Below are 19,362 nucleotides of genomic sequence, written 5' to 3'. Positions count from 1 at the left end.
GGACTCATCGCTGAGCCTGGATCCCCAGGTTTCAGCGGTGACCAGGGGAGCATTTGCACAGCTTCGGCTCGTGCGCCAGCTGCGCCCGTATCTTGGGAAGTCTGACTTGGCCACGGTGGTACACGCTTTGGTCACATCCCGCCTCGACTACTGCAACGCTCTCTACGTGGGGCTGCCCTTGAAGACGGCCCGGAAGCTCCAGCTAGTCCAGCGCGCGGCAGCCATGTTGTTAACCGGAGCGGGACGCAGGGAGCACACAACGCCCTTGCTGTCCCAGCTCCACTGGCTGCCGATCAGCTACCGGGCCCAATTTAAGGTGCTGGTGTTAACCTACAAAGCCCTAAACGGTTCCGGCCCAAAATACCTTGAATACCGCATCTCGGCCTACGAGCCCACGAGGACCTTGAGATCATCCGGGGAGGCCCTTCTCTCGGTCCCGCCTGCCTCACAGGCACGCCTGGCGGGGACAAGAGAGCGGGCCTTCTCGGTGGTGGCCCCCCGGCTATGGAACTCCCTCCCTGCTGAAATCAGACAGGCGCCTTCCCTCATGGCCTTCCGCAAGGGCCTGAAAACCTGGCTCTTCGAAAAGGCCTTCAACTAAGTGCTATGTTTTTGGAATGACCACCGGAATGGATGATGACTACGAGATTGATTATGACCCCAAACAAGACGAAGTGGATTTTTAGTTTAGTTAGCTGTGTATTAGTAAGATGTATGTTATGGTCCAGATCTATTGTAAACTGTTGTCTTTATGTTCTATGTTCTGTACACCGCCACGAGTCGCCCTTGGGCTGAGAGTGGCGGTTAACAAGTGCAAATAATAAATAAATAAATAAATAATTCACATTGAACTGAAAAAAATTGTTCCCTGCAAGAGAAATTCCATCTGCTCATAGCCCTTTTTTCTAGCAGTCCTTCATATTTGCTATGTGCAGAAATAGATCTGATATCAGATACAAACATTGTAAAACTGCTAATTTCTCTTTGCCCAAATATTTTAGATACTTCTCCAGTTATGGATGAATAAGTGTTAGTACTCTGTCCTCCACTGAACATTGCATAATAATGAATTAAAAGATACTGTTCTATGCACATCTCTGGAGAAGTAAGCACCCCAGGAACACACTACCCTTATCTTTGAATAAATATCTCTCAATTTGGGAGGTACAAAAATTACATAATAAATCAAGAGATCAAAGAACATAGTGTCAGAGGTCTCAGGATGCTACAACTACTAATAAGAGGTTGTTTGGGACCAGTAGGGTTAACTGTTCATGACTTACCGCTGTACGTTCATTCTGAATCCTTTGATTCTCCAAAAAACGTACTCTGTTTCGAGAGAACCTGCATAAAAATACAACTGGTTCCTTAATTTCAATCTACACAGCTCATGGGGAAAAGAAGAAATATTATGAAATACTAATTTCAAAGAACCTAAAGTAAGTGCATGGGGAGAAATTTCAACTTCATGTTGGTTGCAGAGTCTGTATTTTGGTTGCTTTGGGGGATTTTGTTACAGGGTGGGTTCAGTGGGAATGGCAATCCAAACCATTAATTTGTGGATGGGTTTGAGGGATTTTGGATAGTCTGGGAACAAGAGGTTGTGTAAAAATTGGTATGAAAAAATGTTATTTATTTATTTATTTTTTTATTTTTTTATTTATTTATTCCGGGGTGGGTTGCCAGGGCCTTTGGTGTCACAGGGCAACTATGCCGACTGTGAAAATGAGATTTAAAGGTCACATGTGCTCAAGGCCTGCACTTCCTCATTTCTGTCCTAAAGGTGACTCTAATAACAAAAGATTTTTCAAGATATATCTTTGTGGCCCTGCTCTCAAAAGACTTGTAAGTCTATCCAATAGATCATTATGATAAACAGAGGTTTGGTTTGATAGACAATTAACAAAACACCTTTTATGGCACGCTCCATATTAGCTGTCCATTCATAATTAACGGTATTGTTGATTTAGCATAATGCAGTCTTGAATATTGCTTAAGCAGTGCTTGAAGCCACTTATGGCACAACAAGGAAATAAACTGCAGGGATATCATTGCAATAATGGAAGTCGATACTTTGTTTCATTGCAAAATCAGAAATTATATGTTGCTGCAACAAAGCAGGCTTCAGGAAGTGGCGTAACACACTTAGTGTACCTCCTTGAACTGTTTGTTACAATAAGCTATAATGCCGCTAGTACACTTCTACATGTGCAATGTGAATTTGGGACCCCGGGAATTTAGTGAGTGCCATATTCTAGAAAACCAGTGATACGCTAAGTTCCAGCAACTCTGTACATGTGATATCTGCCACATGGGGGCAGCAAGTGTTTTAGGCATTTTTAGGCAAGAACAGGAGGCCATTTGAAGCTTGGCTCTGGAAACACCTGGCCTACATTCCTGACTTTTTTTTTTTTTTGCACTACTCTGCTTCACTAGGATACTAAGCAGGCTAGAGATGCCCTTGCAGGGAAAGGAAACAACAGAATGGGAGACTATGCTGTATCTAAACCAGAAGTGGGAAGCGTGCAACCTTCCAGATGTTGTTGATTTGGAACAACAGCAGCCCACACCAGTATCAATCCAACAATATCTGGAGAGCTACACCTTTTACATCCCTGCTCTACAGAGGGGCAAATTTTCCAGTATCTGGGAGAGATTCAAAATCCAAGCAACCATCCACTGACTTTCTAGAGTGAAAGGAGTTGAGAAGAGAAAATAAGAAACTTGAACAATCCTGAAGAACCTCCCCATGAGACACATGACATTTCAATAGGTCTTTGTTTGTTCAGCCACAACTATTTTATAAGCATAGCATATATGTACAATACAAAGCGAGGTATAAATATAATAAATACAAGAATATAAATATAATAAATACAATAGGTCCTCCTCATTTGCTGAGTTTAGGGACACAGAACCCATATGAAAATGAAAAATCACATACAAAGGTCTCACAACATAACTCTATGGTAAACTTCCACTGGAAAATGACTTCAGAATCACTCTGGATGACTTAGAGAGATCTTCTCTCCAGAAATCTCTAGGTCTTTGAGCGTGACTGGAGGAAGCTGACCAGAGTCACACCAGAAGATATAGAGATTCCTAAAGAGAACATTTTCAATCAAATCTGTGAATAATCAAATCTGCAAAAGTTAAAACACGAATGTGTACAAGCCATTAGACCACACTCGGTATCAAATAGACTTACCTCTCATGTCCCATTAAAACATTATTCAAATTTTCATTCACTTGTATCAGTTCAGTGATTACGTCTTCATTTTGCACCGTTGCTAGCAGTTCCATGATTCTCTCCTGCATTACCCTGGATGTCTTGTACAGCTTCTGCCAAGAGACGAAAGAAAAAAGATGAATGACAAGAAACAATAGAAGCAGGATACATGTTAATTACATCTTATGCACAGAGCCATAGGTGCTTGAAAGGTAAGCAATAAACACTGCATTCAATTCATTACTTTCTCCTCGATTATTTGTTTCAGGATTAAAGTGTTTTCTAACTTTCTGAAAAAGCCTTTCCAGTTAGCAAAGATTGAAAAAAACGATATGATACAGTGGTTTGAGCTTTGCAACAAGTGTTGACACCCAGGCTTTCCAGCATCTGGTAAGTTTGCCGAAATTGACTATTATCATGATGCTGGAAATGGTGGGGACGGTGGTGTTTGCTCATCATACATCATCCTTGCTCCAGGAATAGCATTCAATATTCCAATCTGGGAATTAATGACTTATGACTCCAAATTCTATCAGCTCTTTTAAAAAATAATAAATACCTACACAAATAGGCACTCTGTACCTGCAATAAGTCCATATCATCTGGATTTTCAGACCCTGGGACATTTTCCTTCAGTATGGCCGACATGACCCTCACATTCATTTTAACCATATCCAGTTCACTGTACAGCTTTCCAACCTGTTCCAAGACCACAAAACAGTAAAAAGTAAGTATGACCTGGCAATCCTAGTTAAAATTAAGAAACAAACCAAGTTTTAAACTCTTTGAAATGAAATGGCATCTATACTCTTTGAAACCATTTACCATCCTGTGCTTTAATAATTACTAAAGATTTCCCCTGACATCAAGTCTAGTCGTGTCCAACTCGGGGGGGGGGGGGGTGGTGGTGTTCATCTCCATTTCTAAGCCAAAGAGCTGGTGTTGTCCGTAGACACCTCCAAGGTCCTGTGGTCAGCATGACTGCATGGCGTGCCATTACCTTCCAGCAGAAGCAGTATCCATTGATCTACTCACACTTGCATGTTTTCAAACTGCTAGGTTGCAGAAGCTGGGACTAACAATGGGAGCTCACCCTGCTACCCAGATTCAAACCGCTAACCTTTCAGTCAGCAAGTTCAGCAGCTTAGAGGTTTGACCTGCTGTACCACTAGGGGGACCTTTTTTTATAAACTAGACACTCCATCCTCCAAAAATATTGTGCTTTTCCAGCCTCCAAAAAACATTCAGGTTCATTGTATCAATGAGGAGGGTGAATGGTTCATTACAACTTTCATCAGACAGCTATTGTGTGAATACACAGGTACATAGCAGGCCCTCCACTTCTGCAGAAATTGGTGTACAAGACCCCTGCAAAAGTGAAAAAACTGCAAATAAAAAAACCACTTTAATATTGTATCTATCTATCTATCTAGTACTCTCTTGGTCCTTCAAGGAGAGTCTATGGGCAAACACCCTTGAGTTTTCCATAGAATTGCTCAGAGATTTCTTAAGGGGTGTTCTATCTAAGAATCTCCAAGTCCTCCAGTTCCACTCTTTGGTCATGGAAGATTATCCTAGGTTCACCCTGGAGGATCTAGACAGAACATATTAATCAAATCCACAAATAATCAAATCTGTGGAGGGCCAATTGTAGTAATAATTTAATCACACAAACATGTATACACACACATAATGAATAATCCCAAGTTATTACAGTGAGAAACAACCATAACTTAAAATTGTGACCATAAACCAGCATCAGTTGGTTTTTCTCAACTTGAAATAATTTTAGATGCATCTCTGTCAATCGATCAGCAATGACCATGAAGGCTGGCACTGGCAAATAAGGAAGTGAACAGCAACACTATACCTGTTCCGGAATCAGCGTCATTATTGCACCGGGAGGGAGGGACCCCGAAAAACCTTGTGCAAAGGTACAATTGGATATCTTCATGCCAGTCTGAGGCAAAGGCTATGGATATAAATAATACAACAAAACTATGAGGGTTAACATATATGCAGACAAAAAAAGACATTAGTGTTTAGAATTATTGTATTAGTCATATACCACAATGTTTCATTTGGACAAGAGACCACACCTGCTGCATCTTACTTCTCAATACTGCATTTTCACAGTAAGATATTTAATTTTTTTCTTTAGTTAACTGCTTTTAGATTGATTTGTTGTAACTTTTGTTACCTGCCTTGAGTCCAAATATTAGAAAAAAGGAAGGATATAAATGCATTTTTTTAAAAAAAGGAATAACAATGATAATAATGAAGAAATGCTGAGAGAGAAAGTAGAGTCCATAATGCATTCTTAAAATCTACTATATTTGGAGGATACCTTCCACACAAGATGCATGGCACATAGTGCAGCAGGAGGCAATGAGGAGAAAGTGTTGTTTTGCTATCTACACACATTACATATCAGGAAATAATAGTAAACCTATACTAATTATTACTCTATGCCCTTATTAAATAGGTGATAGAGTGTATATATGTCAACCAGCAGGAAGTCCCTATGCTTTTCAAGAATATTCCAAGTTATGGGTTGGGCAACTATGGGAGGTCCACAGTTTCTTCCCTGGGACCCTCCAGAAGCCAGAAGTTAAGTTCTGCTTGAAAAAACAAGTCACCCTTCTGCAACCTATTTAAAAGGTGAACCCTTGGAGGTTTCCAGTAGAAGCAATTTACCTGCCCTTTTTTGGCCACAATAATGCCAACTTGCTGAGGCTGGATCTACACTGTGTTATATCCTAGGATTTGATTCCATATTATCTGCGTTATACTGGATTATACAAGTCTCCACTGCCAGATAATCTAGGACAAGAAGATAATCAGGGATCAGATCCTGGGATATAGGACAGTGTGGAAGGGACTTGAGTCCTGGGTTTGTGGGTGAAAAAAAAAAAACAGGTTGGAGGGGCACATTCAGTACCAGAGCCAACTTTGCTCACTCTGTCCTCCCTTGCCTTTAAAATATGTCTTGAACTTCCCCTGCACATGTTCAGGTATTTTTGTTTTGCAGTGTACTTACAGAGCCTGCAAGGCAATCCAGATATTTAATTTCCTTTAACCTCAAAAAGAATCTGAGACTCCAGATAGATCCCATGGCCAGTTTTTAAAAGCCTCTACTACTACATTTCCTGCTGAGGAAAACTACCCCTCCCACACTCACATTTTTAAATGCTCCGGGGCAGAAACGTATGCCTAGTTTCCTGAGCAAAGGAATTGGATCATCATTAAATCAGACGCTCATTATTCTTGAATTAATCAGCACTCCCTCACCGCACGTGTAGATTTTGCAAGAAGCCTATCCTTGACTCAATCAGCTATTGTCAATGAAGTTTTTACCTTTGAGGGCTGCTTGTTGATCTCAGAGGATGGAAACTCAACACCTTTCTTAAGAAGATCCAGGTAAACTTCTTTGACCTCACTTACATCCACAGCTCCTTGGAATCCTCTGGCCCAGGTCTGTTGGTGCAAAAAAGAACAGCTGATAAAACTGAGTAAGAGTGCCAACACACACAAAACACAAACTATTATCTGTGTGCAAAATAATATTCCTGCATATAAATATTATTTTGGCAGAATATGCCTCAAAGTGCTTAGAATCTCATCAGTGTATGATTCTTCCTATCAGAGTTTCTGAACACTTGAACAAAAATGTTTTCAACCGTATTTTTCAAATATGTTTTTAATCCATAAGTCATTCGCATCTTGCCTTTTCTCTCAACTGGGCTCCAAAGCAGTTTACAAAAATACGAACAAATTTCAGATAAAAAGACATGCAAGAACATATATACAACATGTTATTGTTACAATGGAGCCCCCGGTGGCGCAGTGGGTTAAAGCACTGAGCTGCTGAGCTTGTTGATCGAAAGGTCGCAGGTTCGATTCCGGGGAGCGGCGTGAGCTTCCGCTGTCAGCCCTAGCTTCTGCCAACCTAGCAGTTCGAAAACATGCAAATGAGAGTAGATCAATAGGTACCGCTCCGGCGGGAAGGTAAGGGGGCTCCAAGCAGTCATGCCGGCCACATGACCTTGGAGGTGTCTACAGACAACGCTGGCTCTTCGGCTTAGAAATGGACATGAGCACCACACCCCAGAGTCAGACATGACTAGACTTAATGTCAGGGGACTACCTTTACCTTTATCTTTATTGTTACAATACGGTTTACTTATCTATAGATTTCAAATTGTATGTAAAATAAAATAATAAAAACAAAATTCATGAAAAAAGCAAAATATAAAAGTAAATAACTTTATCTGGCTACTGTTTAGAACAGAGCCTTTATCTCAGCCAGAAGGACTCTTCTATTCTTGCAAAATCAATTTTTATTCTATATATATATGAGATAACCTTGTGCAAGCCTTTCTATGTGCCATGGTTTGTCTTTCTCAATATGGTAGAAAGTATGTTATATAATATGCTGTACGACAAATTAAATATTGATCTTATCACATACATGAACTTGTACAAGACCATTTCAGTATGCAATCTCAAAACCACTTGTATGAATCAGCCTAGACTCACAGAGGATTAAAAACAAGGATGTTGCTACAGACCAATTTAATCAAGATATTGACACAGAGGCTAGTATTATCACAGATTGGTTGGTCATTTATTTGGGATGCATTTATACTTACACTGGGAGATAAGCCTACTTCATATTTACATATGTGCACAACATATTCTAAGTTTCATTTTAAAATTGGTGTTTGTTATTGTGGGAAACGCAATGAAATTTCACCACCACTACCACTCCTACCCAATATTATTATAAAATTGGTTCACACTTTTAAAATTCTGGGGATGAGCCACTGACAGTTCAAAGATTTGTGAAAAGTGAAAAATTAAAGCAATATTCGATATTCCATTAAGGAATGGATTATCCAATTATGAATACTATTAAGAACTTTTTAGAACAACATTCCATTCACAAAAGAGGCTGTCTAGGCCCAGTGAATTGATATCTTTTTAACTCTCCCCCAATCCCAAGTACAGTAGAGTCTTGCTTATCCCACATAAACGGGCCAGCAGAACGTTGGATAAGTGAAAATGTTGGATAATAAGGAGGGATTAAGGAAAAGCCTATTAAATGTCAAATTACATTATGATTTGACAAATTAAGCACCTAAACATCATGTTTTACAACAAATTGACAGAAAAAGCAGTTCAATACACAGTAACATTATGTAGTAATTACTGTATTTACAAATATAGCACCAAAACAGACAAGGGTTCTTTCTTTCTCCCACCCTGGACATTATTCTGGATGGGAGGCAGACTGAACTGGATAATACAGAATGTTGGATGAGCAAAGGTTGGATAAGCAAGAATCTACTGTACTTTAGCCACCCATATTTAGATGAACTCAGGTTAAACTGTCAAAGGTATCAAAGGTGTCAAAGGTATAAGTACAAGGGATGATGTTCCAGCAAAACAAAGAATTCCCAAATACTTCAATGCTATTTTAATTATTCACAGATCTGTGTGTGTGCGCGCATGTGTGTGTTCAAAGAACTGTGATTATCATCCATAAGAAATCCTTTCACACTTCACAATGGTTCCACTTTAACTTACATGGAAATATCCTACAGGATCATGGGGATGGCAACTGAGGAGCCCCCTGCTTTAGCATTCTAAACACTTATCCCTAAACTGCAAATCCCCATGTGGCTACCTAAATACCCAGTAGTCATGTTTGAAGCCAAACAAGCCAGAAGTGGAAAAAAGTTCATACATTTTATGATCCCAGAATAACCAACAGTGTATAAATAAAAGCCTGGATTGTCCAGAAAGATTGAACTATAACACAAAAACCTTTTGTCGGTTGAGGAAAAGAACAAAGCATGGCAAACTCTTTCCATTTGTTATGGGACAGTTATGAATTACTTAAATAGACTGCTAGTGCTTTATGCAAAAGATGCAGGAGCAGGGAAAAAGGAGGAGAAGCTTACCATGATAAAGGTCAATATCTTCTCTTGCAGATCAACCGGCAGGTTATATCTTGGATTCAGCAGCTTCACTAGTCTGTCTCTGCAAAATTCCCTTCTCACAACCAGAGACTGGAAGCTTGAACCACAGTTCTGCATGCACATCTCAAGGAGCTGTAGGGAGACAATACATTTAGGGTTAGTTGTCATGAAGGACATTTTATGTCAGCAATCCAAGGATCCATCACACAAATCCCATGGAATTTCACTCTTCACCTTATCCTTTTTGTGTTTCTTTTCTTGAGGCTCCTTATGACCTGGTACCCCAGTCCCAGTTGACATGCAAAATCCTTCTGGTTCCATTGCCAGTGGCCCTTTACGTACCGAATAAGTCTAAAAGGTGATCTGGTCCAGCATGCCACTTCCCACAGTAGTCAACCAGAGCCCACAAATACTTCAGCTCACTTCGGGTTCTGCTCTGAATCATCGCTTGGAGAACATCACTATTTTATGCTACAACTGCCAGGATCCTCTAGCCAACTTTAGAAATGACCATGGTGGTTAGGTAATTGTAGTGATTTCAATCCAATACATAATCTCTACAAGCTTTGGCCTGAAGCTGGAAGCCATAGGAATAGTTGAGGAGGAATCTTTCTACTACATGTATTTGCATTCAGCAAATTCTTATAGTATTGTATAACCACACTGTAGCTGAGCTTTGCTGTGGATTGTGAATCCAAATGGAAGAGCAAAGCGAAATCCCTTAAAATGGATCAGTACAATATATTTAATTCATTTCTGAAGGTTCAACAAGTTGCAATTATTCAAGATTGTGGAGAGAAAATAATACAATGTTTTATTAATGCGGTATTTTAAGATTCAAATCATATAATTTGAAATCTGTTCTTTCAGCAGTGGCACCTTTCCTACCTCCAACAGTGTTTTGTAACAAATTAGAGTCTTCTTCAAGAAGATAATCTTTTTTATTATCCTAACATTTTTTTTCTTGGAGTGTTACATTGATATCTTTGAATTACAACATTACAACAGAATATATCAAGCATATGCTGTATAATACCCGTATTTACTCAAATCTAATGTGCCATCTAATCTAATGAGCACCTCAATTTTCAAAACTCTGAAACCAAAAAAAAGTATTTGCTGGTGAATTTAATGCACAATGGCAAAAAGTGCACTCTTTGTAATTGGGCCAAAAAAAGGTACACATTACAGTGGTTCCATGCTTGCTATTCCTCCTTTAAGAACAGAAGTGTTAGAACACCAAAGCTTCCAGCTATGGAAAAGAAAACTTGAGGGTACATACATGCTATAGAATGAATGTGCTTTAACTGCCCTGGCTTAATCATATGAAATAATTTATTTTTACAAGATCTTGACCTTTCTCTGCTGAATAATGTTGGTGGCATATGAAACTACAAATTCCAGGGTTGCATAGCATTAAGCCGTGGCCATTAAATTAGAGATGACATCTTTCAAGTAGGCGGTCCAGGTGCTCCTGAAGAAAATAATAATAACAAGAATATCTCCCAAAGTAGACTAAAAGCAGCTTTCCCTTTTGCTTTGGCTCAGAACTAAGATTACTATATTATGCAAATCTAATGCACACCCTAATTTTGGGAAGGTAATTTAGACAAAAAAGGTGAGCATTAGATTTGAGTAAATATAGGTATATAAACTATATTGCCGACATCATTAAATGCACAAGCCTGGGGAGAAGACTGCAAACTGCACTTCTATTTTCAATTAACTGCAGATCCCATTATGTTTAAACTGAAATTGGTTAATGTAATGTGATTTTTTTTTTTAAAAAAAAGACAGGGTCATAAACTATAATTTGAAGTTGCTTGCTTCCCATTACAATTGTTAAGACTAACGAGAGTTTGTAGAGTTTTACACACAACAATCAATTATAGCTAGTTTACAATACAAGCAAATGTTTTTTTATCTCCTCCTAGAAGCTGTGCTTAGGAAGGAAAGGGAGCGCAAAAGCACAAGGCCTATTCATATACAATTTGAGTATCTCTTTTTCAAAATGAATATGATCAGAAGTGTTTGGGGTTTCAGTTTCATTTATTTATTTTGGATTTTGAAATATTTGCGTACAGATAACTGAGCTACTCCGAAGACAGGGACCATGTCAAAACATGAAATTCAATTATGTTCAAAACAACAAAGGTGTTTTAATCTGATGGATAACTCAAGGATGATTGAAACCAAGATCCAGACCATACATGTTCTAGTAACCCACATTTCTCAGGACATTGGTATTGACATCTCTTGGTTTATTTCATGATTTCTGGATCTTTCTTGGGTAAAGCAATTATTTGTGATTTTGATCCTATTTACATGTATGCTGCTGCCTGTTACAATGCTTGCCATATTGTAGTTCTTCATGCAATTCTTGCCTTTGTCACGCGATTGGCATGCTGTTGAAAACCTGTAGCAATATGTAAATAGGAAGCAAGAAAGAAAACGATAGTCCCTGTGAGGTGAGAACACTGAGAGCACACAAGAGCATGTGTGTGTGTGTAAACCAGTGGTTCCCAACCTGTGAAAATGCCAGTGTGTTGCCTTTGCCAGTGCTTTCTTGGCCTTGGGAGGCTTCCCAGGCCAGGGTGGAGAAGACTCGCACAGCAGCATGAATGAGAGAGAGGAGAGGGAGAGAAGGAAGGACTCATCAGTGCTTTCTCAGCCTTGGGAGGCTTCCCAGATCAGGGCTGAGAAGACTCATCCAGTGGCGTGCAAGAGAGGAGTCCCCCAAAGTAATAATAATAATTAGCTTTCACTGCTAAACACAAGAGTTATAATAAGAAAGCAGCCCTTTGTAAGACCCTGTTTAATCCCCCAAAGTAACTTTTGTTGTTGTTGTTGTTAGCTCCCATTGTCACACATCAGTTGTAATGGGAAAGCAGTCTCCCAAAGTAGTTGTTATTGTTGTTCTTATTATTAGCTCCCATTGCCAAACATAAGCGTTGTAATGGGAAAGTAGCCCTTTGTAAGACCCTGTTTAGTCCCCCAAAGTTATTGTTGTTGTTGTTGTTGTTGTTATTATTATTATTAGCTCCCATTGCCAACCACAAGAGTTGTAATGGGGAAGCAGCCCTTTGTAAGAACCTGTTTAGTCCCCCAAAGCAGTAGTAGTAATAGTAGTAGTAGTAGTAGTAGTAATAATAATAATAATAATAATAATAATAATAATATTGTTATGGACAGTTGAGTCGAGTCTTGCGCTCTGCTTTTTGGATTTTTTTCAATCTCAGCCCCCTCCCTTTCTTTTTTTTTTAAACGAAATCCACGGATAATAACACAGCCCAACCAAAAACATTTTTTTCTTAGTGTCTTTGTTTTTAGGCCTGGTCCTGGGGTTATTTGGGGTGCTGATTCAGAAAATTGCACTGGATAGACCTCAACAGCTCTAGATTATTAAATATGGTTTTCTGTGGGCGAGGAGATGGCGCCTCCTGGGTGACATATGTTCTGTATCAGAAACTAGAGCTGATGTGGTCTGTCCAATGCAATTTTCTGAATCAGCATCCCAAATAACCAAACTGAATCTAAAATTGATCAAAACTGATTTGTAACCCTTTTTGTACTAATGTTGGAGAATGGTCCCTGGTCAAAGTGGTCCCTGTTCAAAAAAAGGTTGGGAACCATTGATATAGACATATGTATGTAAAAGCAAATAGTGGCCTGTTCTGCTGAGCCAAAGTGATTCCAAGGCCAGGAACTGCCAATTTTCTCCCCATACCTCTTGTGTCAACTGCGACCTTGTAGATAACAAGCTATGAGATGAGTTAATGAAAGAAGTGTCTGTTTTAATTGAAACTGGGCACACAAAAGATGTAAAACAATAAGATGTGAGATGTGATGTAAAATCATCTTAGGGCTTTCTAACCAATTATGGTGAACACTGACTTAATGCCTCAAAAGGCATCTTTGCACTATTCTACCTATAAAACTAAATGTAACTGCACAATTGGGTATTCCTTCTTTTTGGCACCCGTGAGACCATGTTTTCTGTTTTTCTTTTAACTTATTTTCCAAAACAAATTATTCTCTCTTGAGATCAAGAAACTCTTGGTTGTTGCCTGCTGTGTTGTAAAATGGCACCTTTAAGAGATTGGGGTGACATTTTAGACACAACATTTTTAATACTGCATTTCTTTTATTCTGGCATGCCCATTACTCCCCATATAAACATCTCTGCAAACAGGGTGCATCTTATAATCACAGTGCTTATATATACATACGCACATACATAGCTAGCAAAGTGTTTTCTGTTGGTGATACTGAAATTAATATGTGTCTTACAAATGATGATGTTTCAGAATCAAAGAAATATGGTAATTTTGTTCATGAAACTTCTGTATATACTCAAGTTTAAGTCTAGTTTTTCAGCACATTTTGTATGCTGAAAAAGGCCCCCTTAGCCTACACTCACGTGAGGGTCCTGATGGGAAGGCATGGGGCTGAAAGAAGCCCTTTGCAGGGCTTCTACCAGCTGCGTGCTGCCTACCCTTTCAGCACAGCAACACAGCTGGAGCTCTGTGCCGAGAGGAGGAGAGGAAGGCGCGCTGTATGCCTCAATTTATGTAATTTTATTGGTATCTATTTTTATTTTGAAATTTACCAGCAGCTGCTGCATTTCCCACCCTAGGCGTATACTTGAGTCATTACGTTTTCTCAGTTTTTTGTGGTAAAATTAGGTGCCTCAGCTTATATTTGGGTTGGCTTGTACGCAAGTATATATGGTAAGTTTGTATACATTGAACCATCAGAAAGCAAAAGTGTCACTATCTCAGCTACCCACGTGTTACTGTTACTGAACTACCCATGTGGTCAGTTTTGGATCTTGGAGCATTCTGGATTTTTGGAAAAGGCAGGTCAAACATGTATCATTAAACTATAGTTTGGTGTTGTATCTCAATGAGGTTTCAAAACGGAATAATGTTGCTAGTTTCCATCCCGATTCTTCGATTGGGTCAATCTTGTAAAGCTAAGTTCAATCTGACCTTCTCTAAACGTGCAGGAAATGATCTTCACGGTGGTGCCAATAAATAATTCAAGTGATTTTACTATAGAGGAAGAATGAGCTAAAAAAGAACTATGAATGCATTCATCACTTAAGCTTCAGTGTGCAGCAACACAATGTGCAGTCCCTTTGAACCTTCAAAACTATTGTGTGCACCCCCCCAAAGTATATTAAGGATCTCAAGAAAATAAATATGCTATAATGACATGGGGAAAATACACCAATTTCTCGGGATGCAAGACCACTCTGAAAAGCAAGAATTGGGGGGAGGGGGGGAGTTGAGGGGGATGATCTGGCCTGCCATAGAGAAGCCAAGCATGCCACAGCTGCCAAGAAGCTTTCTCTTGAATAGTGCTTTTATAAAACCAACATGCATGAAAGTCATGTTAATCAGCTAACCCAGTTGCCTGCACAGAATATCTTCAAAGAGGCTATGTGTAAGTAAAACATTTTCTGCAGACCACATGAAGGAATTGAGTTCACATCACACGTTGGTGTGCTTCCCCTAAAGAAAATGGGTCGAACAAGAATTGCTGCAGCTGATGGGCAAGAACGTACACTCAATTATGGCAGTGCAACCTTTCCACTAATTTTAAAGTGGTAGACCTGCTAGCAGAAGCATTTAAATTCAGCAGTGTGCATATTTAAAGGAATTTGTGAATGAACTCAATGGAAGTCCCATTTATAAATGCTCAGTCCCTAGTTAGCCAGATAGGACTCTGCTGACTTTACCCCACCCAATTCCCCGGCTCTATAGTTTGCTGTTTGTACTTTCCCATGCCCAGCCCTTTTCAATAGCCTGGTCATACACATTTTAGTATCCCTGGTTCTTGGATTTCGAGCACTGATTAGATGCTAATGTTTTAATGCTAATGTTTTATACTATTATCTATTTAACTTTCTGTTTAATAATAGGATATTTTAACTACCAACACCATTTCAATATAGGGGGGTGTCAGTTTACCTAGAAATCGCCAACTGGTGTCACCACATATGGTATCATGTTATCCATGGCAGGATTTCCTAATAATAATAATAATAATAATAATAATAATAATAATAAATCTTTTATTTATATCCCGCTTTTCTCTCTCATGGGACCCAAAGCAGTTTATCTATATAAATAAAAATGTAATGTTCGTTTATGGGAGTAACATAACTCAAAAAAACCACTGGAGAAATTGACACCAAATTTGGACACAATATACATATCAGACCAATGAGTGACCATCACTCATAAAAACACTGGAAAACACAGCAGAAGAGATTTCAAAAGCCAAAAAATATATATTACAATGCATGCGGAAAACCACATATATACACATATACACACACATAAAACACATATACACAGACTGGGCCACAGCAACGCGTGGTAGGGGACAGCTAGTAACATATTAAAATCATGTAAACAACAATCTATATACACTGATAATAAGTATAAAACATAAAATAAACAGTTTAAAACAACAATAATATACATTCACATTCTTGTGGCAACATTTTTCACTCATGAACCCTTTCCACATGAGAAATGTTTACATGACACCAGGTATACTGGTATATAAAATAGGTATACAAATAAAACATTTACTGATAATAAATCAGCATTTGCAAGGCTTGCTAAAAAGGTTAATTTCCCTTTTTGTGGAGTACAGATGAGTGCAAATGCTTCACATTGTTGCTAACAGATTTGTGTAAATATCTAGGTGGTGTTCAGAAACGTTTTACTGTTGCCCGTTTCTTTCATGACCCCAGTGTTGAGCAAAGAGGGCTCACTTTTTTGTAATCAAGGATAGATAGGTAATCTCACAAAGCTTAATCTCAAAGGCTATTTTCTTGAAACAAATTCACTACCACTGTGAACAGCTGATTTTCCTGCCATTCTCAGAACTCATTTAAGAGCTGACCATTTCAAGATGGGTTATTGTGATCGCAAAGATAATGGCAGTGACATTTTTATGTCATAAATCATACAGGATAAAAGAGAATATTAACTGATTTTATCCCTTTCAATGTTGATTTGTCTTGTTTTTGGCTGGTTTTGGTTTTAAGTATGAATTTTTTTTATGACAGCAACAACAACAAATTTTCTATCTTCCATTTCTTCACTAAGTGTGCGCTAGCAAGCAAAAAATAAAACTAAGGAGTAAATTGACAAAATATTGTACAGTTAGCCTGCCTTATTTGTAGGTTTAATTTTTGCAGATTTCATTATTTTTCAGTTTGATTAATATGTTCTCTTTCCTGCAAAGGTCTGTGCCGCCAACCCCCAATAAAGTGGTGGATCAATTTAAAGCGTTTAGTTCATATTGTGAATTGCTATCGGGGCCCTTATAAGACAGACAAGTGTTACAGTAATTGTTAAATACATGAAAATGCAATATTTTACCAAGGACTGCTATGTGCACATACATGCACAGCTGGCATATACAGGTGCCATAAGTGCTATTTTTCCCCCTGTGTGTAACCAAAAAGTGGCCCCATTGCCAGCAACAAGAAAATCCTGCCTGCCTGCCTGCAGTTACAGCGCTTGCTCATGGGAGTGTGGTCTTTAAAAATACATATGCTTCCATTTCCTTTAGTGCCATAAGTAATGCTCAACAGCACGTTTTGCAATTAGGGGGAAAACCTGCTATGCCTTCAATGCCCTAGGCAAGTAAAAGTTCCAGGATAAGAGCAGTCAGTGGAGATTCTCTTGTAATTGGGAAGTAAGCTGTGCCTATAAATGCACATCCCATTTTACGAAATCTTGGGAAGACGGGCTAACACTAACCAAAGAGCATTCTGCCCGCAGGTCAAAATGTAAAAGATCAAGCAATTAAGGTAGCACTATTGAGACTCGTAAAAGCTGGAAGCAACCTCCCATGTTACCAAATAACAGCTCACAACAATCTCGTGGTTACCAAATAACAGCTTAGGGGGAAACAGGATTCATTAGAGTTAGTCAGCTTTAGTAGGTTTTGAACCAAGCAACAGTTTACAGCTTCCACTGAAGATGATGTGGCTTCTCAACTACCTGGGACAACCTATTCCATTGGCCCAGTATTGTGCTGGAGCATCTTTCAATAAGTATTTCATGTATTTCTCAGCAAATGCAGCAGGCCAAAGATATTCACAAGAGAGCTCATCAAGAGAACTATAGCATGATGCCAATTACATACTCATGGATGAAGTGGTAACATTCATCGTATAAGACTGTGTGACTTACCAAGCTGAATTAGTCACTTTTAATTAAGGGGCCAGAAACACATACCAGAAACAGTGACTTTGACCTGGAATGGGGTACTCCACCAAAATTGCGGAAGTCCACATGACTAGTTACTAACTCGATTCAGGGCCTACCTGGTGTCCATACTGCACAATCTTGATCTGGCCCAGCAGTTGGATGGCATCCATATAAGCCACTGATGCCAAGATTGGTTCAGCACTCCCAAACCGTCACTCTTATGTTCCCCCTGTTGATCTGGTCATAGTGTCCATCAGGCAAGGAACTAGTGGTTATTGTCATTCAGCATCTGCAGTGATGCTAGTCAGAGCAACAAAGTTATTGGGGAGGGGGGGGGGTAGGAGGAGGAGAAATCACTCTCTTTTTTCCTCCTTCCCTTGTCTAATCACTTCATTGCTCCACTAGCATCTGAACAAGTCTTGAGCAACAACCACCATCAATTTCAGTAGTAGCTGCAATGGCTAGAATGGCGGTGAAAAGTGTCATTCCTTTTTCGCAGGCTGCTCAAGCTCAGGGAAGTAAGAATCACTGACTGAACTTCTGGAGTTGTTGCCAAATAGAAAGCAGCCCAAGCATTTACATCAGATCAAAATGCAGGTAACTGTATCCTGTGTGTCATGTGGAGGCCATGGAGGCCATTCACCACCAAGCTGACTCATTTTGCCTGTGTAGATGGGCTCAAGGGTAACCATTACCCAAGCAGACCATATATTGCACTTTTCTTATATGTGTCCCAATAAATTTTAGCCTTCCGTTATAGCAGTAAAAACCTATTAATTTTTAGGTGACAACCTGATATTATAAATATGCAAGGTGTTGCAGGAAACAAGAGAAACTCACATCATCTAACTTTCAATGCTATCTCTTGCTTAGAAAGCAGAATAAGCGATTCTACAAATCTCTTGATGTAAAATGCCACAAGTAAAACTGGCACCAAATTCTTGAGCAGAGTATGTGGCATTGCATAAGAGACACCAGGCCTGTCCCTATTAAGCCTTTTCCTCTCCTGAACTCATACAGTGTTCCTTCACTTATTGTGGGGGTTCCGTTCCAGGACCACCCGCAATAAGTTAAAATCCGTGAAGTAGGGGCGCTATGTTAATTTTAACATTTATACATTATTTTATATATTTTATATATTATTTTCTTACCCGCGCTTCCTTACCCACCTCCCAGCCCATCTCAAGGGTGCCCGCCTGCCTCCCTGGCCTCCGCAGACCCCAGCAGAGCCTCCGGAGCCACGTAGGCAGCAGCAGTCCAGGGAGGCAGGCCTTCCCCGCCGCACCTCAGGCCCCCACACTTCTGGGGACCCTGACCTCCACTGGATTTAAATATTTTATATTTTTTATTAATATGTTCAAAAACCCGCAAAACAGCGAGTGCGCTAAAAGTGAACTGCGAAGTAGCGAGGGAACACTGTACACTGAAATAGGTTTACATCTCGTCATTACTCCATAAATGGCCATAGGTAGTTTTCAACTGATGTAGTTGTCACGCTTCATATTGAATTTAAGTATAAAAGTCATTATGCATCAAAACAGAGGTAACTAGAAACTCAATCAATATGTAGAGTTCATGAAGTGGTAAACGACAGCTGGACAACAGTGGGGTCATTATATCTTTGAATGTTCCAGTAAACCAGGGATGAGAAATAGACAGTCCTCCAAATCTTGTTGAACTGAAATTCTCTCATCGTCTGTTACACTGACATGATCTTATGTGAACTGATGTCAAGAAGTCTTGAATTCTGTCTTAGCTTAATACACTCATTTTCCATTCACACTTGTGTACATGTATGCATGTAATACATGCACCACTGATTTGAAGAACTGGGTTAAGTTAAAAAAGCTCAGCAACTTCCATCCCATCAAAGTCAGTCTTAAAAATAGGAGTCCCCAGTGGCACAATG

At 39.4% G+C, this 19,362-nt stretch overlaps 1 protein-coding gene across 2 annotated transcripts in view; it reads right to left on the bottom strand.

Moving 5' to 3' along the window:
• The window catches only part of TOM1L1 (target of myb1 like 1 membrane trafficking protein), a 48,163-nt gene that overhangs the window by 6,751 nt on the left and 22,050 nt on the right, over positions 1–19,362 (bottom strand). For both annotated transcript variants that reach the window (XM_060763993.2, XM_060763994.2), the window contains 6 exons: positions 9,196–9,345; positions 6,587–6,706; positions 5,100–5,201; positions 3,812–3,928; positions 3,209–3,342; positions 1,284–1,344 (listed from right to left, as the gene is read on the bottom strand). In XM_060763993.2, coding sequence (XP_060619976.2) covers positions 1,284–1,344; positions 3,209–3,342; positions 3,812–3,928; positions 5,100–5,201; positions 6,587–6,706; positions 9,196–9,345 — 684 coding nt within the window. The remainder of the gene's footprint in view (positions 1–1,283; positions 1,345–3,208; positions 3,343–3,811; positions 3,929–5,099; positions 5,202–6,586; positions 6,707–9,195; positions 9,346–19,362) is intronic.

The sequence above is a fragment of the Anolis sagrei genome, chromosome 2, assembly GCF_037176765.1.
Source record: "Anolis sagrei isolate rAnoSag1 chromosome 2, rAnoSag1.mat, whole genome shotgun sequence".
NCBI classification, from domain to species: domain Eukaryota; kingdom Metazoa; phylum Chordata; class Lepidosauria; order Squamata; family Dactyloidae; genus Anolis; species Anolis sagrei.
This window is presented reverse-complemented; position numbering and strand designations above follow the sequence as displayed.